Below are 17,689 nucleotides of genomic sequence, written 5' to 3' on the forward strand. Positions count from 1 at the left end.
TAATCATAACTCCAGTCCCAGGGCATCTGATGACCCTTCTGTCCTTCAGTACCAGGTATGTGTAAATGTGGTGCACAAACATACATTCAGGCAAATACTCTAATACACATAAAATAGAAATTAGTATAATCTCAATAAAATAAAATAGACTTAGTTGGTCATGATGGCACTTTCTTTAATCCCAGCACTTGGGAGGCAAAGGCAAGCAGAACTCTGTGACTCTATATCTATATAGCAAGTTCCAGGCCACCCAGGGCTACACATTAAGACCTTGTCTCAAAACAACAAAACAAACTTTAAGCATGAAAGTTAAGAGAATGGTACTCAGAAAAACAAAACAAAAACACATTTCCATAGCAGTGGTATAAACGTCTCAGAGAAAATGTACAGTGTATAAAAATATTTTGTAGATTTAAATACAGGGATTAAGAGAAAAGATAAAGTGTACCTGTGTGGGTATGAGCCTTGCCCAAAATCGTATACACTCAAGCCTTAAGCCTGCGTCATTGCTATTTTAATGTAAAATATCTGTATAAAAAAGGAATATCTCCTATATGAGTTCAAGGCCAGCCTGGTGTACAGATCTATAGAGTGAGTTCCAAGACAGGCTTCAAAGCTGCACAGAGAAACCCTGTGTTGGAAAAGCGAAGGAAAAAGAAAAAAGGACTATCTCTGTGTCGGCACCCTTTACAGTAATGTGAAGGGCACACCTGCAGTCCCTGCTTGCTTTCCTCTGTATTCACCTGGCAAGAAGCATCAGCCACACCTGGATGCTCTAAGAGGCCTTTTCTCTACTTGTCTCCCCATAATTCCCTGTCTTTCTATCGTGCCTCAGTGAGTTCTGTCCATAGTGAGGGTTGGTGAGTATTCAAGAGACGCAGGAACACGGTGGCAAAGCCACTGCCACAGGCTGTTTGGGGGAAGAGGGAAAACAGACTAGAGCTGCAGTAGAAAAGGGAAGAGGAGACGCTGACTGCTTCCTCCTGCCCGCAGGACACACCCACAGTCCCGCTTGCCTCCTCTACCCTGGCGTCCCAGTGGCTCATCTCCTGCTCTGCCTCTGCTCTATTGACTCCTTTTGCTCCCTTGATTTTGTTTTTCTTGCACTTTCTTCCCTGACAGACTCTGGGAGTTTTGTTGATTTTTAAGGTGTTACTAGGGATCTGAAGACAGTTTTATGTGTTCCTTGTCAACCATCCTCCTTGTTTTTATTCTTTGTAATGATTCATTGTCATTATTGCTATTATTATTATTATTACTATTATTTGGGGTGGGGGGTGGAGGCAGGGTTTCTCTATGTAGCCCTAGCTGTCCCAGAACTAGCTTTGTAGCCCAGGCTGGCCTCAAACATAAAGATTCAGCTGCCTGTGCCACTTGAGTGATGGGATCAAAGCTTATGCCACCACATCTGGCTTTACTTTTAGTGTGTGTTCATTTGTGTATGGATATTCACATGTGTTCAGGACCCGCTGAGGCCAGAGGTGTTGGAATTTGGAGCTGGAGTTACAGGCAGTTGCCAGCTGCCCGATGTGGGCACTAGAAACTGAACTTAGGTCTTGTACAAGAGCAGTGTGCACTCTGAACTGTTGGGTCATCTCTTCATCACCAGGCTTTTATTCTTTGGCTTGCTGAGACAATTGAATATATTCATTGGTTTTTAATGTTTTCTCAGTCTTGCATGTTTATAAGAAGTCCAAGTTGGTTATTGGGTATAGTTCTCTTTATGGTCTATTTTTTCATCTTTTTATTTGGAGAAATTATGGTTTGTATTTTTTTTGTATTGGCTCTCTGCTTTTATTTATCTATGGATTTTGAAAACAGGGTTTCTCTAGCAGCCTTGGCTGTCCTGGAATTCACTCTGTAGATCAGGCTGGACTCGAACTCACAAAGATCCTCTTGCCTCTGCCTCCCCAGTGCTGGAATTAAAGGTGGAATTAATTTTTGAGGGGGCGGTGATTTTTATATACTAGCAATATGGATCTCTAAATAACATGAGTTAGTGTTAGTGCTACTTAAGTATTGTGGAAGAGATCGTAGTTGTTTGATGTCATATTTTCATTCATTAAATGTGAAGTAGGATAAGCCATTGAGAACATGTGAGGCTTGTCCTTCCTGCTTTGGACAGTTATTTATTACTGCAGTGCCCTTTTCATAAGCTCCACTTACACCTTATATGAGTTTTTGTAGTAGTTTATCCCCAAAACTGGTTTCTTTCTTTCACATCACTAAAACTGGGGAGGAAATGGTTCTTAACACTACTATCTGGTTCTTTTAAGGTCTATGGTATTATTAGGGATGTAATCTTCATGTTACTGATTTGAATGTTGTCATTATTATTATTATTATTATTATTATTATTATTATTATTACCATTACTACTTGAGACAGTGTTTCAACAGGTAGTCTGAGCTAACCTCACATCCACTGCAATCCTCCTTCCTTAATTTACAAAATTGCTAAGATTATGTGTGAACGGTTGTGCCCAGATTATGTTGTCTTTTATTTAGCTTATCTAAGTAAGATTTCTCTATTGTGAATAATTCCAAAGAACCTTTTAGTTTGGTTAATTTCCTATATAGATTTTGGAAATTATGACTTCATCAATATATTCAATTCTTAACTTTCCTCTCCTTTATTAAAGATTAACTTGCTCCTATTTCTCTGATTTTTGGAAGTTAATGTTAAAAGATTGAGTTGAGATTTTCACTGCTTTGTTTGTTTTGTTTGAGATAATGTCTCACTATGTAACTCAGTCTCTCCTGGAACTCACTCTGTAGACCAGCCTGGCCTCAAACTAAGAGATCCGCCTGCCTCTGCCTCCCAAGTACTAGGGTTAAAGGAGTGCAACACTACGCCCAGTTTTGTATTCACTGCTTTTAATTCACATATCTTTTTCTGCATCCTAGAAATGATGTTAAGATAACACCTTAGCAATCTGTAATACTCATGTCATGGTCATTGGTGTGCATGCACGCGTGTGGGTGCGTGCGTGCGTGCGTGTTTTGTGTGTTTGTGTGTGTGTGTGTGTGTGTGTGTGTGTGTGTACATTGTGTTGATTTGGTTTGCTTCCCCTGCCAACCCAGGATTTGAATTACATACTTCTATGTATTCCTGGCCTTTAGAATTTCTGCTAAGGAATCTGCTGCGATGATGTCTTGCTTGTGCAAATAAAGCCTGTCTGAGGGTCAGAGAATGTAGCTTGCTACTAGCTAACCATAGAGGTCTGGAGGTCTGTACAGACAGACAGAAAGTGAGATAACTGGGCAGAAACAGGATGTAAGCAGAGAGAAACAGGAAATCGCTGTCTTGTCTGCTGAGATGCTGAGGAGGTAAGGTGTGCTGTGGCTTGCTCCTTCTCTCTGATCTCAGCATTTCCTCCACATCTGACTCCGGGTTTTTATTATCTAGACCAATTAAGAACTTCATTTACAGTCTGCTGCTGTTGTGATATGTTTGCCTTTAAATGTGCTTTTCACTGTTCTCTCTTGTAGATTTCTTTGAACTGTAATGTGTTGTTAAGAGATTCTTTTCTGCTTGTGTCTGTTTGAGTTTCTGAGTATCTCTAGTGCCTGGGTGTATGTGTTATTTCCAAGATCTAGGCAATTTCTGTTGTTTCATGAGTAGGTTTCAATGTGTTTTGTTTTTTTCATGTGTGTGGGTGTTTTAGGTAAAGTGTGTGTGTTTGCAACATGTGTGTCTGTGTAACACTGTGATGCTAACATTACATTTAAGGTTTTAATTACTATGTGTATGTCTGGTACCCACAGAAACAAATGAGGATGTCAGATCCTCTAGAACTAAAGTTACAGATAGTTGTCAACTGGGAATCCAATGCGGTTCTAAATGAAAGCAGAAGTAACTTACTTTAAAAGATACTGTTGGGTTAGAGAAATAGCTCAATAATGAAGACTACATACTGCTTTTGCAGAAAACTCTTTTGGTTCCCATATCCGTGTTAGGCATCTCTAAACAGCCTGAAACTTCAGTTACAGGAGGGTCATGTCTCTCTGGCCTCCTCAGGTGCATACACACACACACAATTAAAAGTAAAGGTTTTGGATTTGTTTTGGTTTTGTTTTTTAAGTAGGAAAGACAGAAGAGAAGGCAGTTTTTTTTTTTAATGACCCTAAACTAAAGTTCATGGAACCACTTGCCTCTAGATTTTCAAAGATCAGATTCCACCAGCTCTGGGAGGGTGAGTGTTGATGTGGTTGCAGCTTGTTCAGTTCCTCAGATTTCTCCAGAGTGGTTAAAGCAGAATGCAGCCTGCAGTCCTCTTTTGCTAAGCTGGATAAGAAAACACTGGCCACAACAGAAGTAGTGTGTGTTTTCTACTGGGTATTAGGTTGCATACTACGCTTGTGCAACATCAGAGTTTTTTTACTAACCAAATCCTGGCAGAATGTGGACTGCACTGGATACATATGTGTTTGCTCTGGGCCTTTTTTAAATGAAATTATGGGAAGACTCCAAATCTCACTGCATTGCTGGAACTCTACAGGGAGCAGTTGATGTACCTAATTCTTTCCTGGACTATTTGTATTCTATTCATCCCAATCTTGGCAAGTCTCTAGGTCTGTTCCATATCTCTTGGAAAAACAGCATACATCTGGTATTGCTTCATGTGACAGACAGCAAAGTCACGGTATTCTTCAGTATCCTTTGTCACAACCCATGATTCATGCAGAATTAACCTCTCAGGCTGTTTGTGTCAGAGATACTACTCAAAAGTGTTCCATGTGGCACCACCCAGTCAGTGTGGCTGGACATCCACCAGTGCTCTCAGGATGTAATCTCTAGAGTAAAGACTAATGATAAGTGTCTTCTTAGGATGGATACTGGCTGTAGCACTCTGAAGATTTGATTAGCAATTGATTCAGTGTGCTCGGTTTGGCTGAAGCTATACAATATAAGAATTGCTGGGTAAGAGGGAGAGAGTATGAATGGAGGATAAACATATCATGACCTGTGAAGGACACAGTATCCTGTGAACGTCTTACAGAGCGTATCTCCATTACAATGCTGTGAATCTTACTCTTCCTCCTAATGTGGTTTGTTTTAGGACTGTCTAACTTTTGATGATGTGGCTGTGAACTTTACCTTGGAGGAGTGGGATTTGTTGGATTCTTCCCAGAAGCAACTCTACATAGATGTGATGCAGGAAACCTTCAAAAATCTTGTTGCTATAGGTAACAATGAGGGAACAAATATGTCTTATTCACCAATACTGTTCAGTGATTTAGAATATGAAGGGTAAATGTGGTAAACATGCCAGGTATAGATATGTTATATCATGAATTTATAGACATTAATATTATAAATAGACCTCATAATGATTTTTCTGGCTCTGCATTTTAGGACTAACTGAGGAAGGCCAGAGGATTGAAGATGATGATCATTCTAGGAGAAATCTAAGGTAATCTGTCCCTTCCAAATGAGAAGAATGTTGTTCAAGGACATGAGAATCAAAGGTGGAGGGATGGCTCAGTAGTTAATAGCACTGGCTGTTCTTTTAGAGGACCAGGGTTAGATTGCCAGCACCCACTCACATAGTGATTCATAACCATCAGTAACTCCAGTCCCAGGCACTGCATGTAGTTGTTACACAGACATAAAACACTTGTACACATAAAACAAAATAAAGGGGAATTTTTTTTAAGAATATAGAAATGACTAGAAGGCTGGGTGGTGATGGCAAACACCTTTAATCCTAGTACTTGGGAGGCAGAGGCAGGCAGCTCTATGTAAGTTCTAGACCAGCCTGGTCTACAGAGCTAATGCCAGGACAGGCTTCTAAGCCACACAAAGAAACCCTGTCTTGAAGAAAAGAACAAATTTTAAAAATAGGTAAACCAAACAAATATGCTCAACTTCAAAATATTTTAATCTCAAATAATTTTATAAAAATTTATAGAGGATTCGTGACATATAGTATACCAACAAGATAATACAGTTGACTTTCTGATATGATAATCCAGTATACACAAAATTATTTTAAAGTGATGTGGACAGATAGATGGGTCAAGTGATGAATAGTACTTGCTGTGTGAGCATTAATACTTGTTTGAGTTCAGTAATTCCCCAGCACCCGCATTTTTTTAAAAAAAGTAGAGATTGGACTATTCATAGCTAGGGGGATGAGAAAAGTAGCATGAGTTCCAGATTCAATAAGATCCCTGTCTCAAGGGGGTAAGATTGAAAGTGATAGAAGAAGATACCTGATATTCTCATTGATCTTCTAATGCACACATCCACACATACATACATACATTTACCACTCAACACACAATAAGGACCAATGAAATGGCTCAGTAGGTCAAGTTCTTGCCAACACATATGGTGAATCAAGAGAGCAAACACTTGCAGGCTATCCTCCAATATCTATATTGAGGTAGTAGTACATGCATACTCCCATACTACTCACTCGCCCAAGACCACACACACACAATAGATGGATGGATGGATGGGTGGATGGATGGATGGATGGATGGGTGTGGGAGCTGATGATTAAGATCTCCAGTGCTGTTCTTGAACAGAACCTGAGTTTGGTTCCCAGCATCCATGTCAGGCAGCTCACAAGCATCTGTACTCCATCCAATTCTAGAGATCTGAGCTCTTGCCTCTGCAGGTGCCACACTTATGTGCACATACCTATACAGACAGACACACACAGTTAAAAATTTAAAAAGATCTTTAAAGTTTGTTTTCAATACAAAGAATTTTTTAAGTTTAAATAAATAATAAAAGTGAAAAGTGTGTTATTATCATCAGGCTTTGAGTGTGCAGTGTATTCAAAAAAAAAAAAATGAAGAAAGGACCAGCAAGATGGTTTGGTGGGTAAAGGATCTTTGCTGCCCAAGGCTGGCAACCTGAATTCAACCTCCAGAGCCCAGAGTTGAAGGAGAGTGCTGACACCATAAAGTTTTCCTCTAACCTTCATACAGCCCTCTCCCTGTTTATCCAGTAATAATAATTTAGAAGTTTGAAGAAATTTCTTCTTTACAGTGGTCACTGGTTCTCATCTTCAAAATAGTGTGTATATCTACAAATACTTCGAATTCCAAAAGTGTTTTTCTTGAAGCATTTTGTTTTAAAGAGAGCATTTTGTGTTAAGGAGAGGTACCTTCAGTACTGACTAATTATAAATCTAACCGAAGAAGGTAATGAGTTCAAGGCCAGCTTGACCATCAGATCAAGAAGTAAGACTCCACCACAAATGAATAATGAAAAACAATAGGTAAATAAACAACCATAATGATATAGGCATTCAGTGTTTGCAGAATAGTTTACTTGGTAAACATGTTAACATCTGTAGATGTACCAGTGTCTTCACATATGGATGTCCTCTAGAAATCCTGTAAAGCATTTAGCCCATTCATATTAAAGAATTCTAATGGTGTAATGTGAGCAGTTCTCCTGATAGGTAACTTTGAGTAATGTGTCTTCTACTTTTTACAGAAATCGAGTGGTAGAAATATTGTTTGAACCTAGTGAAGGTAGACAATGTGAAGAAATCTTCAGTGAGTTTCCAGATACTGTTGTGAACAAGAAAATCCCTCACCGAGTAAAACTGTGTGAAAGTAATCTATGTGAAGATATACTTGTTGGTCTCCCACCCCTAAATATGCATAACTCTGTTCAAACAGGACATAAACCATATGAGTATGAGATATATGGAGATGGTCTCTATAAATTTAAGGAATGTAGGAAAGCCTTCATGTATCCTGAATGCTTTCTGAAGCATAAAAATAATCACACTGTAGAGAAGCCATATAAATGTCAGCAGTGTGGAAAAGCCTTTTCTTCTTCGAGTAAGGTTCGAAGACATGAAAGAACGCACACTGGTGAGAAACCCTACATATGTAACCATTGTGGGAAAGCCTTCCCTAGTCGTGGCTCCCTTCGACGCCATGACAGGATTCACAGTGGAGAGAAACCTTTTGTTTGTAAGTATTGTGGGAAAGCGTTCACTGGTCAGAGTTCCCTTCCACGACATGAAAGAATTCACAGTGGAGAAAAACCCTATGTATGCAAGTACTGTGGGAAATGTTTCATTTCTTCAAGTACCTGTCGAGTACATGAACGGACTCACACTGGAGAAAAACTCTATGTTTGTAACTTGTGTAATAAAGCTGTCACTACTCGTACTTCTCTTCGAAATCATGAAAGAATCCACAGTGGTGAGAAACCCTATGTCTGTGAACAGTGTGGAAAAGGTTTCATCTCTTCTGGTACCTTTCGAATACATGAACGAATTCACACTGGAGAGAAGCCCTATAAATGTAAGGAATGTGGTAAAGCCTTCACTATACAGAGTTCTCTTCAACGCCATGAAAGGATTCACACTAGGGAAAAGCCCTATGATTGTAAGGAATGTGGGAAAGCTTTCAGTGGTTACAGTTCTCTCAGACGCCATGAAAGGATTCACAGTGGAGAAAGACCCTATGCATGCAAGCAGTGTGGGAAAGCCTTCCCTGCTTTGGGTGACTGTCAAAGACATGAGCAAATTCACACTGGCGAGAAACCCTACGTATGTAAGCAGTGTGGGAAAGCCTTCACTCGCTGTGGTTCCCTTAGAATACACGAAAAGACCCACACTAGAGAGATTTCCTAAGCATAAAATGTGGAAAGGCCTCCTTACTGTATGTCCCTTCTATAAATAGAACATGACAATGTTTAGGGAAGAAAACAAGTATTAATATGAAGTTGTGAGGGCTGCCACTAGTCATTGTTAAATTAACAAAGATAAAAGAACAAACTAAGAATGCACCCAATAACAAAACTTGTACAGAAGCATCAGAAAGTTGTTGATGGTAAGAAATAATTTGAAAATTCTGTGAAAATTCTTCAGGTAGTGACATACTACAAATGTGCATTATGAAAGGTTCAATTCAAAGTAATTTATGTAGAATGCTCCAAAATTACATAGCCTGGAGGAAATGTGCTAAACTCTTGTAAGTAAATGGTGGCATGGCATTCTGTGAAGTTTGCTTAGACAATGGGGCAAGGGTTAATAGGTAGTATTTTTTTTTACAATGTTCCCTACCATTCTGAAGAATTTTAGTTGACTGGTGGAATAGCCTTTTGAGATGAGTTGGCAGTAGCTTGCAGTACTAGGGCAAGGTTCTTCAGAAGGATGGATTTGCTCTGAATTTGGCATCTAATGTGATAATGTTTCTCTCATGGGTCTAGGAGTGGGGGGGGGGTCATCCCTTGGAACTCACTAGCAAAATTTTTGCTTCCTGTTCTGTTGATCTTATGGTTTAACAAAGGGATATCCTTCCACTAGGAAGAGCAACCTTTCTTTTGAATTGCAAGACACCCACATGCACCCAACCCACCCCCATTTACTATAGGTTCCTTGTGCCCTTGAGTTATCTAAAACCAGTCACTATTACTAGGAGTGACAGTCAATACTACCAGGGAGTAATGAAATTACATTTCAGCAATGGAGATGTGCTAATTCTACTTGACACAGTTTTCTGAAAGAGAGAACATCAATTGAGGAATTGCCTCTATTAGATTGATGTGTAGACACGTCTGGGGGGGATTTCTTGATTAATTATGGATGTAACTGTGGGTGGTGCCACTGCTAGGTAGTGATCCTATGTTTTATAGGAAAGCAGGCTGAGCAAGCCATAAGGAGCAAGCTGATAGTTAGCCTTCCTTCATGGTTGTTACTTCAGATCCTACTTCCAAGTTCTGCCTTGAGATATACCCTGGCTTTCCGATGCTGGACTATAAAGTAATCCAAAACAAACCCTTTCCTCCTCAGTTGATTTTGGTCAGGGTTTTAGCAACAGCAACAAATCAAACTAGGGCAAGAGGAAAGAAAAACTGTTCCTGGATTCCCATAGTATTACTATGTCTGAAGATCAAAACCCATAGCAAACTACAACTCAGTCCAAAAGGGTAATAAAGGGCACAGATATTTCAAGAATGAAATTCTTAGTCACTTCTCAAGGTAATGAACTTGCTAATTTGGGTGTATGATGTTTTTATTTATTTACAAGGTTTCTTCACTAAAATTAATTTAAATTTTTTAAAAAACCAAGATGCTTAGTGCTTGCTGAAAATGAGGAAATACAAAATGACACCAGAAAAAAATTACTTATAAATATGGTACAACTTTGGGACCTCGCAAAAGTGAGGATTCTAATTTTTCCTGTCTTATTTTGTTAAGAATATATATTCTGGGCTGGGTGTGGAGCATATGCCTTTAATCCCTAGTACTCAGGAAACAAAGGCAAATGAATCTCTGAGTTCAACACCAACTTGATCTATGTAGTGAGTTCCAGAACAGCCAGGGATGCATAGTGAGACCCTGATTCAAAAACAAACAAACAAATATGTGCTTATTTTCATAGTCTGGTGGTTATTGTTGATAGCCAACTTTAAAAAAAATCTAAAACCACCTGTGAGATAGGCCCCTGAGCATGCGTCTGAGCAATTATGTTGATTGCATAAATGAAGTGGAAGGAGGACTCACTCACCCACTTCTGGAAGTGCCATTCCCTGACTGGGACCCAGGAGTGTGTAAAAGGGGACAGAGTTGGCTTGCTGAGCATACACACAAAATTCATTGCTCTCTGCCTTTTTTCAAGACAGGGATTCTCTGTGTAGCCTTGGCTGTCGTGGGATGCACTCTTTAGACCAGGCTGGCCTTGAACTCACAGAAATTCACCTGCTTCTGCCTCCCAAGTGCTGAGATTAAAGGCGTGTGCCACTACCAGCTGGCCACTCTGTTTTTTTTTTTTTTTCTCCTGTGGATGTAATGTGAGTAGTTGCTCCAAGTTTCTGCCATGTTGACTTCCTCACAGTGATGGAATTATGAGCCAAACAAACCCCCTTTCCTTTTTGTTGCTTTGACCTGGATATTTTGTCACTACAATAGGAAATGAAGCTAAGACATATGCACACATATTAAGCAATTTGTCATATTTTCTTTCATCTCTTCTTTAACTATGTAATATATTTATTGAGTAAATGTCAGTATTGGGTATTGTTACATATTATCATATTTAATTATAGTATAATAAATGAATAAACTTTCCTCAAGGGACTTTGACATCTATTCTAAGGAAACTATTATTTTCAGTTGTAGATGAAAATTATGTTAGATGAAATACCTTTTACTGTCTTTATTTAGAAATTGTGTATAACATAGGATCTTGTTGGGCATCAAAAGGATGAACTTGGAGTGGTTGTTCTCCATTGTCCATTTGGCTGGTGAAGTACACCTGTATATTTTGGTGGGGAAATTTCCACGGGAGTGACATGTGGGACAGTGATTGAAGGGGAAAACTCACACTTAGTGTGGACAATAACTTCGAACAGTATTCCAGAGGAAGTGTCAGGAAAAAGCGGCCAGCACACACCCGCCTTCCTTCGGTCTGAGCGCATCTGTCAATGCTACTGTGATCCTCTGCTGACACCACATTCATTTTTTTCTCCCTCTCAACATGGACTCAACTCAAGTGACTCTCCAGGAGTTTCCAGTCTTTTACCTTCAGATTGGAGCTCCTGAGGCATTTAGCTTCTTGGGGTGGGCAGCTACCAAGTTTTCTGCTTCTCTGGTATGCAGCCAGCCCCTATCATGGATGACAATCCAGTAATGTCTTCTATAATAATTTCTTTTGTTCCATTCCTCTGGAAAACCCTGAATAATATGATCTCATTAGTTCAAAGACAGGGATATTTCTCTTTTTCAGTTTGCAAAATGTACTCAATTTAAAAAATTTTGAAGACATGTCCAGAATATTTTGGGTTTTGTTTGTTTAGTCTTGGTCCCTCCTACTCATTGAGACTGTCTACCTTTTCAAGGTCTGTGTGTGTGAATACGCATGTACCACAGAACATGTGTGTAGGTCTGAGGACAGCTCTAGGTGTCTTCTCACCCTCCACCTCCACTGAGGCGGGGGCTGTCTTGTATCTGCTGCATATGCTAGCTGGCCTGGGAGCTGCCAGCCATTTTCCTGCTCCCGTCTCCACTTTGTCGTAGGCATACTGGGATTGCACTTGTGCATTGCTGCATTTGGTACTCACTCGAGCCCTGGGGCATTCTAGTGCAGTCAGCTCACTTACATGGCATGTGCCTGGCCCACAGCCCTCTCCCCACACAAGAAGTGTCTATTTCAGGTGTGTCACAGGGCTCATCATAAAGTAGGACTTTCCTATGAGTGTGTGGCTAGTTCCAGGTTTCTGAACTAGTTTTAGCTTTTATAACATACTCAAGTATTTCCTACAATGCCCTGAATACTGTCCTCCAGTAAATACATATGTTCTTCAAATTTGCTTCCATAAACTCACACTGAAATGAGTTCATAAATTGAAAATGACTGCTACACTTTGGTTACTGAACTTCAAAGCTAAATTGAATATGTTCAAATTGAAGCAGACTAGAAAGAGAAAATTATGGGAAACAAGCCATTTCCCCCCAGGGTCTTGGTGGTCCTTTTTGCTGATAACAGCAGGAAACTTGAGATACCACTGATAAAATCCAAGTTGAAAAGCCTGGCATGGTGGTGACACCTTTAACCCCAGCATTTGAGAGGCAGAGGCAGGTGGGTCACTCTGGGTTTGAGAACAGCCAGTCCAAGCCACATAAAGCTACACAGTGAGACCCAGTGTCATAAACAGAAAAAGGAGGAGGAGGAGAAGAAACAACCAAATTGCCCATGGGAAAATTATGTGTTCTATGACATTCTTTTCAAAGACAAATTTTTCTATTTAAGACCAAACATGATGTATAACCTTGAGTTTCTACTGCTTACCTCTCAGTCCTAAATCTGGAAAATTACCCATGTAAACTGCCTTAAAACTTTGTTTATAAAACTTTTTTTGCAGGTGTGTTTATATGGGTGGGGGAAGGGGGGATGTTCAGAGCTATTTTTAAAGAGATTCTTTGAAGCCAGCGGTGGTGGCTTTTGGCTTTAATACCAGAAGTGGGAAGGCAGAGATAGGAGGATCTCTGTGAGTTCGAGATTAGCCTGGTCTACAAGAGCTAGTTCCAGAACAGCCTCCAAAACCACAAAGAAACCGTCTCAAAAAACCAAAAAAAAAAAAAAAAAAAAAGAGAAGAAGAAGAAAAGAAAAAAGAAAGAAACCACAGAATGTTCCCTCTCAGCATTGACCAATGAAAGTAATTGGTACACAGGTATTTCATGCTAAAATATGACTTTGAGAAATGCTCCTAATTGTTCCCAATGTCAACCAATCAGAAAACAACCCATAACCACTGATGTAATCCTGTAACTTTTGTCTTTAAAACCCAGCAATAGACTGGTAACTTCACTCCCTCTGGGAGCTGCTGTGACAGCTAGTCAGACAGGGTCCCTGTCATGGGTGGATGAACAATTAAAACCTTGCTTTTGCAGTTTAGTGGGTCTGTCTTCCTGGTGGTCTCTGGGGATCTTTGCAACTTGGGCACAACATACTCAACTGTCACAAAGGCTCCAGGTTGAACTCTGACCTCATGTGTCTTGTTTTAATCACTATCCACCTTAGATTTGAGATAGGGTTTCTCACTGAACCTGGCACCTGACACTTCAGCTAGACTAACCAGCCAGAAAGCTCTAGGAATCCATCTCTGTCCCCTCTAGATGTGGGGTTAAAGGCGTGCACAGTAACACCCAGCTCTGCATGGGTGCTGGGTGTCCAGCTCAGGCGCACATGCCTGCCAGAGAGCACTGTCCATGGAGCCTTCTCATCTCCATCACTCCCGCCTCAACCTCCCAGAGACCTGGTCTCTTCCTTCTTTAATCTCCACTGCTTTCTTCTGGCCTTAAAGCACAGCACATTAACTTTCTGTTTCGTGTGAAAGAATTGGCAGAGACCTATTCTTTATCCTAAAACACGGTATTCATACTATCAGTCATGGTGACAGAGATCTGTAGTCCCAAGATAGGGCTGCCGAGCAGGAGGATCGCATGTTGGAGGCTAGCCAGATACACGGTGAAACTATCAAAGATAGGTTCATGTCACTGTCAAAGTTACAAAAAATGTAAACACTAACCCAGCAACAAACCTTTCCACCTACAATGGTGTGCTCCCTGCAAGGCATGCTAGGACAATGGTGACACAAAGCCTGTGGGAGTCACCACCCGACACCTCATTTTACTTAGGACCCACTCCACAGGATGGAGTCTGTACCTGAGACTGCACAGCCCAAGGACTTAGACAAAAACCAAGCACTATTTTTACACTAAAGGAACAGCAACAAAATGACTGCTAATGATACTCTGCCGTATTCCTGTATCAGTGCCTTGCTCAGCCATCATCCAGACACTTCCTCCTGTAGCAGATGGTGATGCACACAGAGATGAAGCCAGACAATATGCAGAGAACAAGCGAGGTCTCCATCTACTCCCCCCCCCCCAGGCTCAGGGAACCCTGAATAAGAGGAGGCAGAAGAAGAGTAGGGCCAGAGGGGTTGGGGACATCAAGGAAGCAAGGCCTCTAAACACAGAGGGCCCAAAGTACTACGAACTCAGAGGCTGAGGCAGCATGCACAGGGCCTATATAGGTCTGTCCCTGATGGGGTTCTAGAGCTGAAAGAAGTAAACACATGCTCCATCCCTAACCCAGAAGCTTTCTCCAACTGATAACCACTCGCAGATGGAAAATATCGTTTTCTCCAAGTGAGTCTCACTGGGGAGACAACTCTAAAGATTTTTAATTTATTTTATGTATATGAGTGTTCTATTTGCACGTACAACTTTGTGTCAGAGAAGAGCATCAGATCCCCCCATAAATGGTTCTGAGCCACCATGCAGTTGCTGAGAATTGAACTCTGGACCTCTGAAAGAGCAGCCAGTGTCTCAACCACTGAGCCATCTCTCCAGCCGGAAACAAAAATGCTCTTAGGGTAGGCCACAAGCCCAGCAGCAGATGGACAACAGAAAAAACTCTGGAAACTTCTAAGTAGCACCTTGTTCAATAAATGCTGAGGGTTTTTTGTTTTTTGTTTTATTTTTTACCCCACAAGTCCTTTTCATAAATCTTATGGCTTCTGGTTTTGTTTTTATGGAATTCCCAAGTGTGGGAACATGTGGGTATCTGCATCTATATTCGTTTCTTGTGCCTTTTTTTGACCTCTTTTGTTTGCTTTGCCCTATTCTGATGTGTTTGTTTTTGTTTTAGCTTATTAGATTTCTTATTATTATTTTCCATTAGGTGCCCGTTGGTTTTCTAAGGACAGACATAATGGAAGTGGTATGAAACCAAAATAGGAGTCAGATTTTGTTATTGTTGGTTTTTTTGTTTGTTTGTGTTGGTTTGGTTTTTGGTTTTTGTTGGTTGGTTGGTTAGTTGTTTGGTTGGTTGGTTGGTTGGTTTTTTCAAGACAGGGTTTCTCCATGTAGCTCTAGATGTCCTGAAACTCACTCTGTAAACCAAATTGTCCTGGAACTCAGAGACTCACCTGCCTCTGTTGGCATTAAAGGCATCTGCCACCACACCTGGCTTAAGGAAACACATTATTATACATTGTTATTAAGTCTCCATACCTTAGAAGAATAAGTTTCTGTTTCCTAAACCTAATGTATTCTACAAACCATGATTTTCAACCTATTGAACTTGTGACCCTATGATCTACGGTCACCCCTTTGCCTTGCTAAACTCCCGAACCTGTGATATGTGTTTGCCCTTTTGTCTTGGGAGAATGCCTCTTTCCAGATAACTTAATGACCCCCCCTTCCACGTGATGGAGTATTGCATTGTTATTGCCTCCTTTTTAACAGCCAATTATCCCACAGCTGTTTTCTATCACACAGATCTGCCCCACACGAAACCTTGAGCCCTGAGTCCCCCACTCTTCTGTCCAGGTGCTAACAGCCAATTATTTCAACAGCTCTCCCTATCCCTTCCCCACAAAAAGGGAAGCCAGTGAGGGGCTGCTTTCTGATACAGCTTACTTTAATCAGACAGTCATGGAATTGTTTTTTTCCTCAGGTCTAACACCTGGATGGGAGGCGAGGTGGAGAAGAACTCGGAAGGATGGAGGGAGGGAAACCATAATCAGGATAATACAGTATGAAAAAATCCATTTTCCTTTTTTTCTGTTCAAGACAGGATATCTCTTTGTAAAACAGCTCTGCCTGTCCTGGAATAGATAGATAACTCTGTAGACCAGGCTGGCCATGAACTCACAAAGATCTGTCTGTGCCTGCTGCTGGAGTGCTGGGATTAAAAGTGTGTGCCACCACCTCCCTGCTTTGAAAAAAACAAAAACTGTTTTCAATAAAAGGAGAAAAATGTGCTATGTGCTAGTTTTACAGATACATATGTGTATACATATATACAGTATGTGTATGTGTGTATATATATGGTCTCATGGAGAAAGGGTAGCTTCAAATTTCACTATGTAGTCATGGGTGGCTTTTAGCTACTAACCCCCCTCTTCCCTTCCCTAGTGCTGGCATCATAAGCATGTGCCACCATGCTGATCTCCAGCAGGACTTGCTATATAGCACTAGCTGATCACTGTATAACCCAGGCTAATGCCAAACTCAAGGCAATCCTCCTGCTTCAGTTTCAGACAATATGAGATTACAAGTGTAAGGTCAATCACCAGAAAGCTTAAGTAAGCAGCTCGCAGTTTCGTAGATAGAAGAGACAAATGAAACCAAAGAAAAGCAATCTGCTTCACCAACATTTCCCACTCAGATTAAACACACTGGTAACGTTACAAAGCACACTCAGAGTACAAATGCAGCCCACGGTGGGCCTTATACTCAGGATGGGAAACCTGAGCTGATGACAGAGCTGTTCCGTCCCAAATAAACACACAGAGGCTTATGAACTTTTTTGGACAATGGCTCAGGCTTCTTATTAATTATTAACCCACTTCTATTAAACTATGTATTTCCACGAGGCTGTGGCTTACCCATAATGATCCAGCATGTCGCTCCTTCCTGGCTGCATGGCATGATGCCCCTCTGGCCACTTTCTCTCTGTGTTCTTCTTCCCAGCATTCCTAGTCTGGTAGCCCTGCCTTTACTTCCTGCCTGGATACTGGCCAAGCAGCATTTATTCAGCAACCAATAAGAGAAACATATATTCACAGCATACAGAAGGACATCCCCCATCACTGAGCAGCCAAAATATAACCCTAGAACCTACTGTACATGCTTGCTCTACGGTCAACTGCTCCCACCAAGGAAACAAGTTCCTACCTCTCAGAAACAACTCTGATGAACAGTGACCATACATTAATATTGAGTCGCTTAGAATTACTTGAAGATTGTATTTTGGTCACAGCACTTTGACACAGCAACAACAAATGGATGTCCCACATTTCAGTTATGTATGCTAGGAAGAGGACTTAGCTTACACCCTACAACAATTCAGAATTGACTAGAGCTGGAGAGATGGCTCAGCCGTTAGAACTAGCTGCAATGTCAGAGGACCTGGGTTAGATTTGAAGCGCCCACATGGTGGCGCACAATCCCATGTAACTCTAGCTCTAGGGTACCCTGTAAGCTTTTCTGACATCCCCAGAGACCGGACACAAAACGAGGTGCACACACAAACACTCAGGCAAAACACCCCTACACATACATTTTAAAAAATACAGAATTCAGAACTGATTCCCACCACACTCCTCCCCACTGAAAATACCTATTCAAAGCATACTTTGGGGACCTGGACAGATGGCTCAGAGGGTAAAGTCACCTGCCCATCTGAATTC

At 40.9% G+C, this 17,689-nt stretch overlaps 1 protein-coding gene across 1 annotated transcript in view; it reads left to right on the plus strand.

The window, feature by feature from the left end:
- LOC101828217 (zinc finger protein 136) overlaps nt 1-12,834 on the plus strand; it is a 16,715-nt gene extending 3,881 nt beyond the window's left edge. Inside the window, exons 2-4 of the mRNA XM_013121483.3 lie at nt 5,063-5,189; nt 5,359-5,416; nt 7,459-12,834. Of these exons, the coding sequence (XP_012976937.1) occupies nt 5,063-5,189; nt 5,359-5,416; nt 7,459-8,614 (1,341 nt within the window). The 3' untranslated portion in view covers nt 8,615-12,834. The remainder of the gene's footprint in view (nt 1-5,062; nt 5,190-5,358; nt 5,417-7,458) is intronic.
- The last annotated feature ends 4,855 nt before the right edge of the window (nt 12,835-17,689 follow it).

This window comes from Mesocricetus auratus, unplaced genomic scaffold, assembly GCF_017639785.1.
Source record: "Mesocricetus auratus isolate SY011 unplaced genomic scaffold, BCM_Maur_2.0 Super-Scaffold_100676, whole genome shotgun sequence".
Lineage (NCBI taxonomy): Eukaryota > Metazoa > Chordata > Mammalia > Rodentia > Cricetidae > Mesocricetus > Mesocricetus auratus.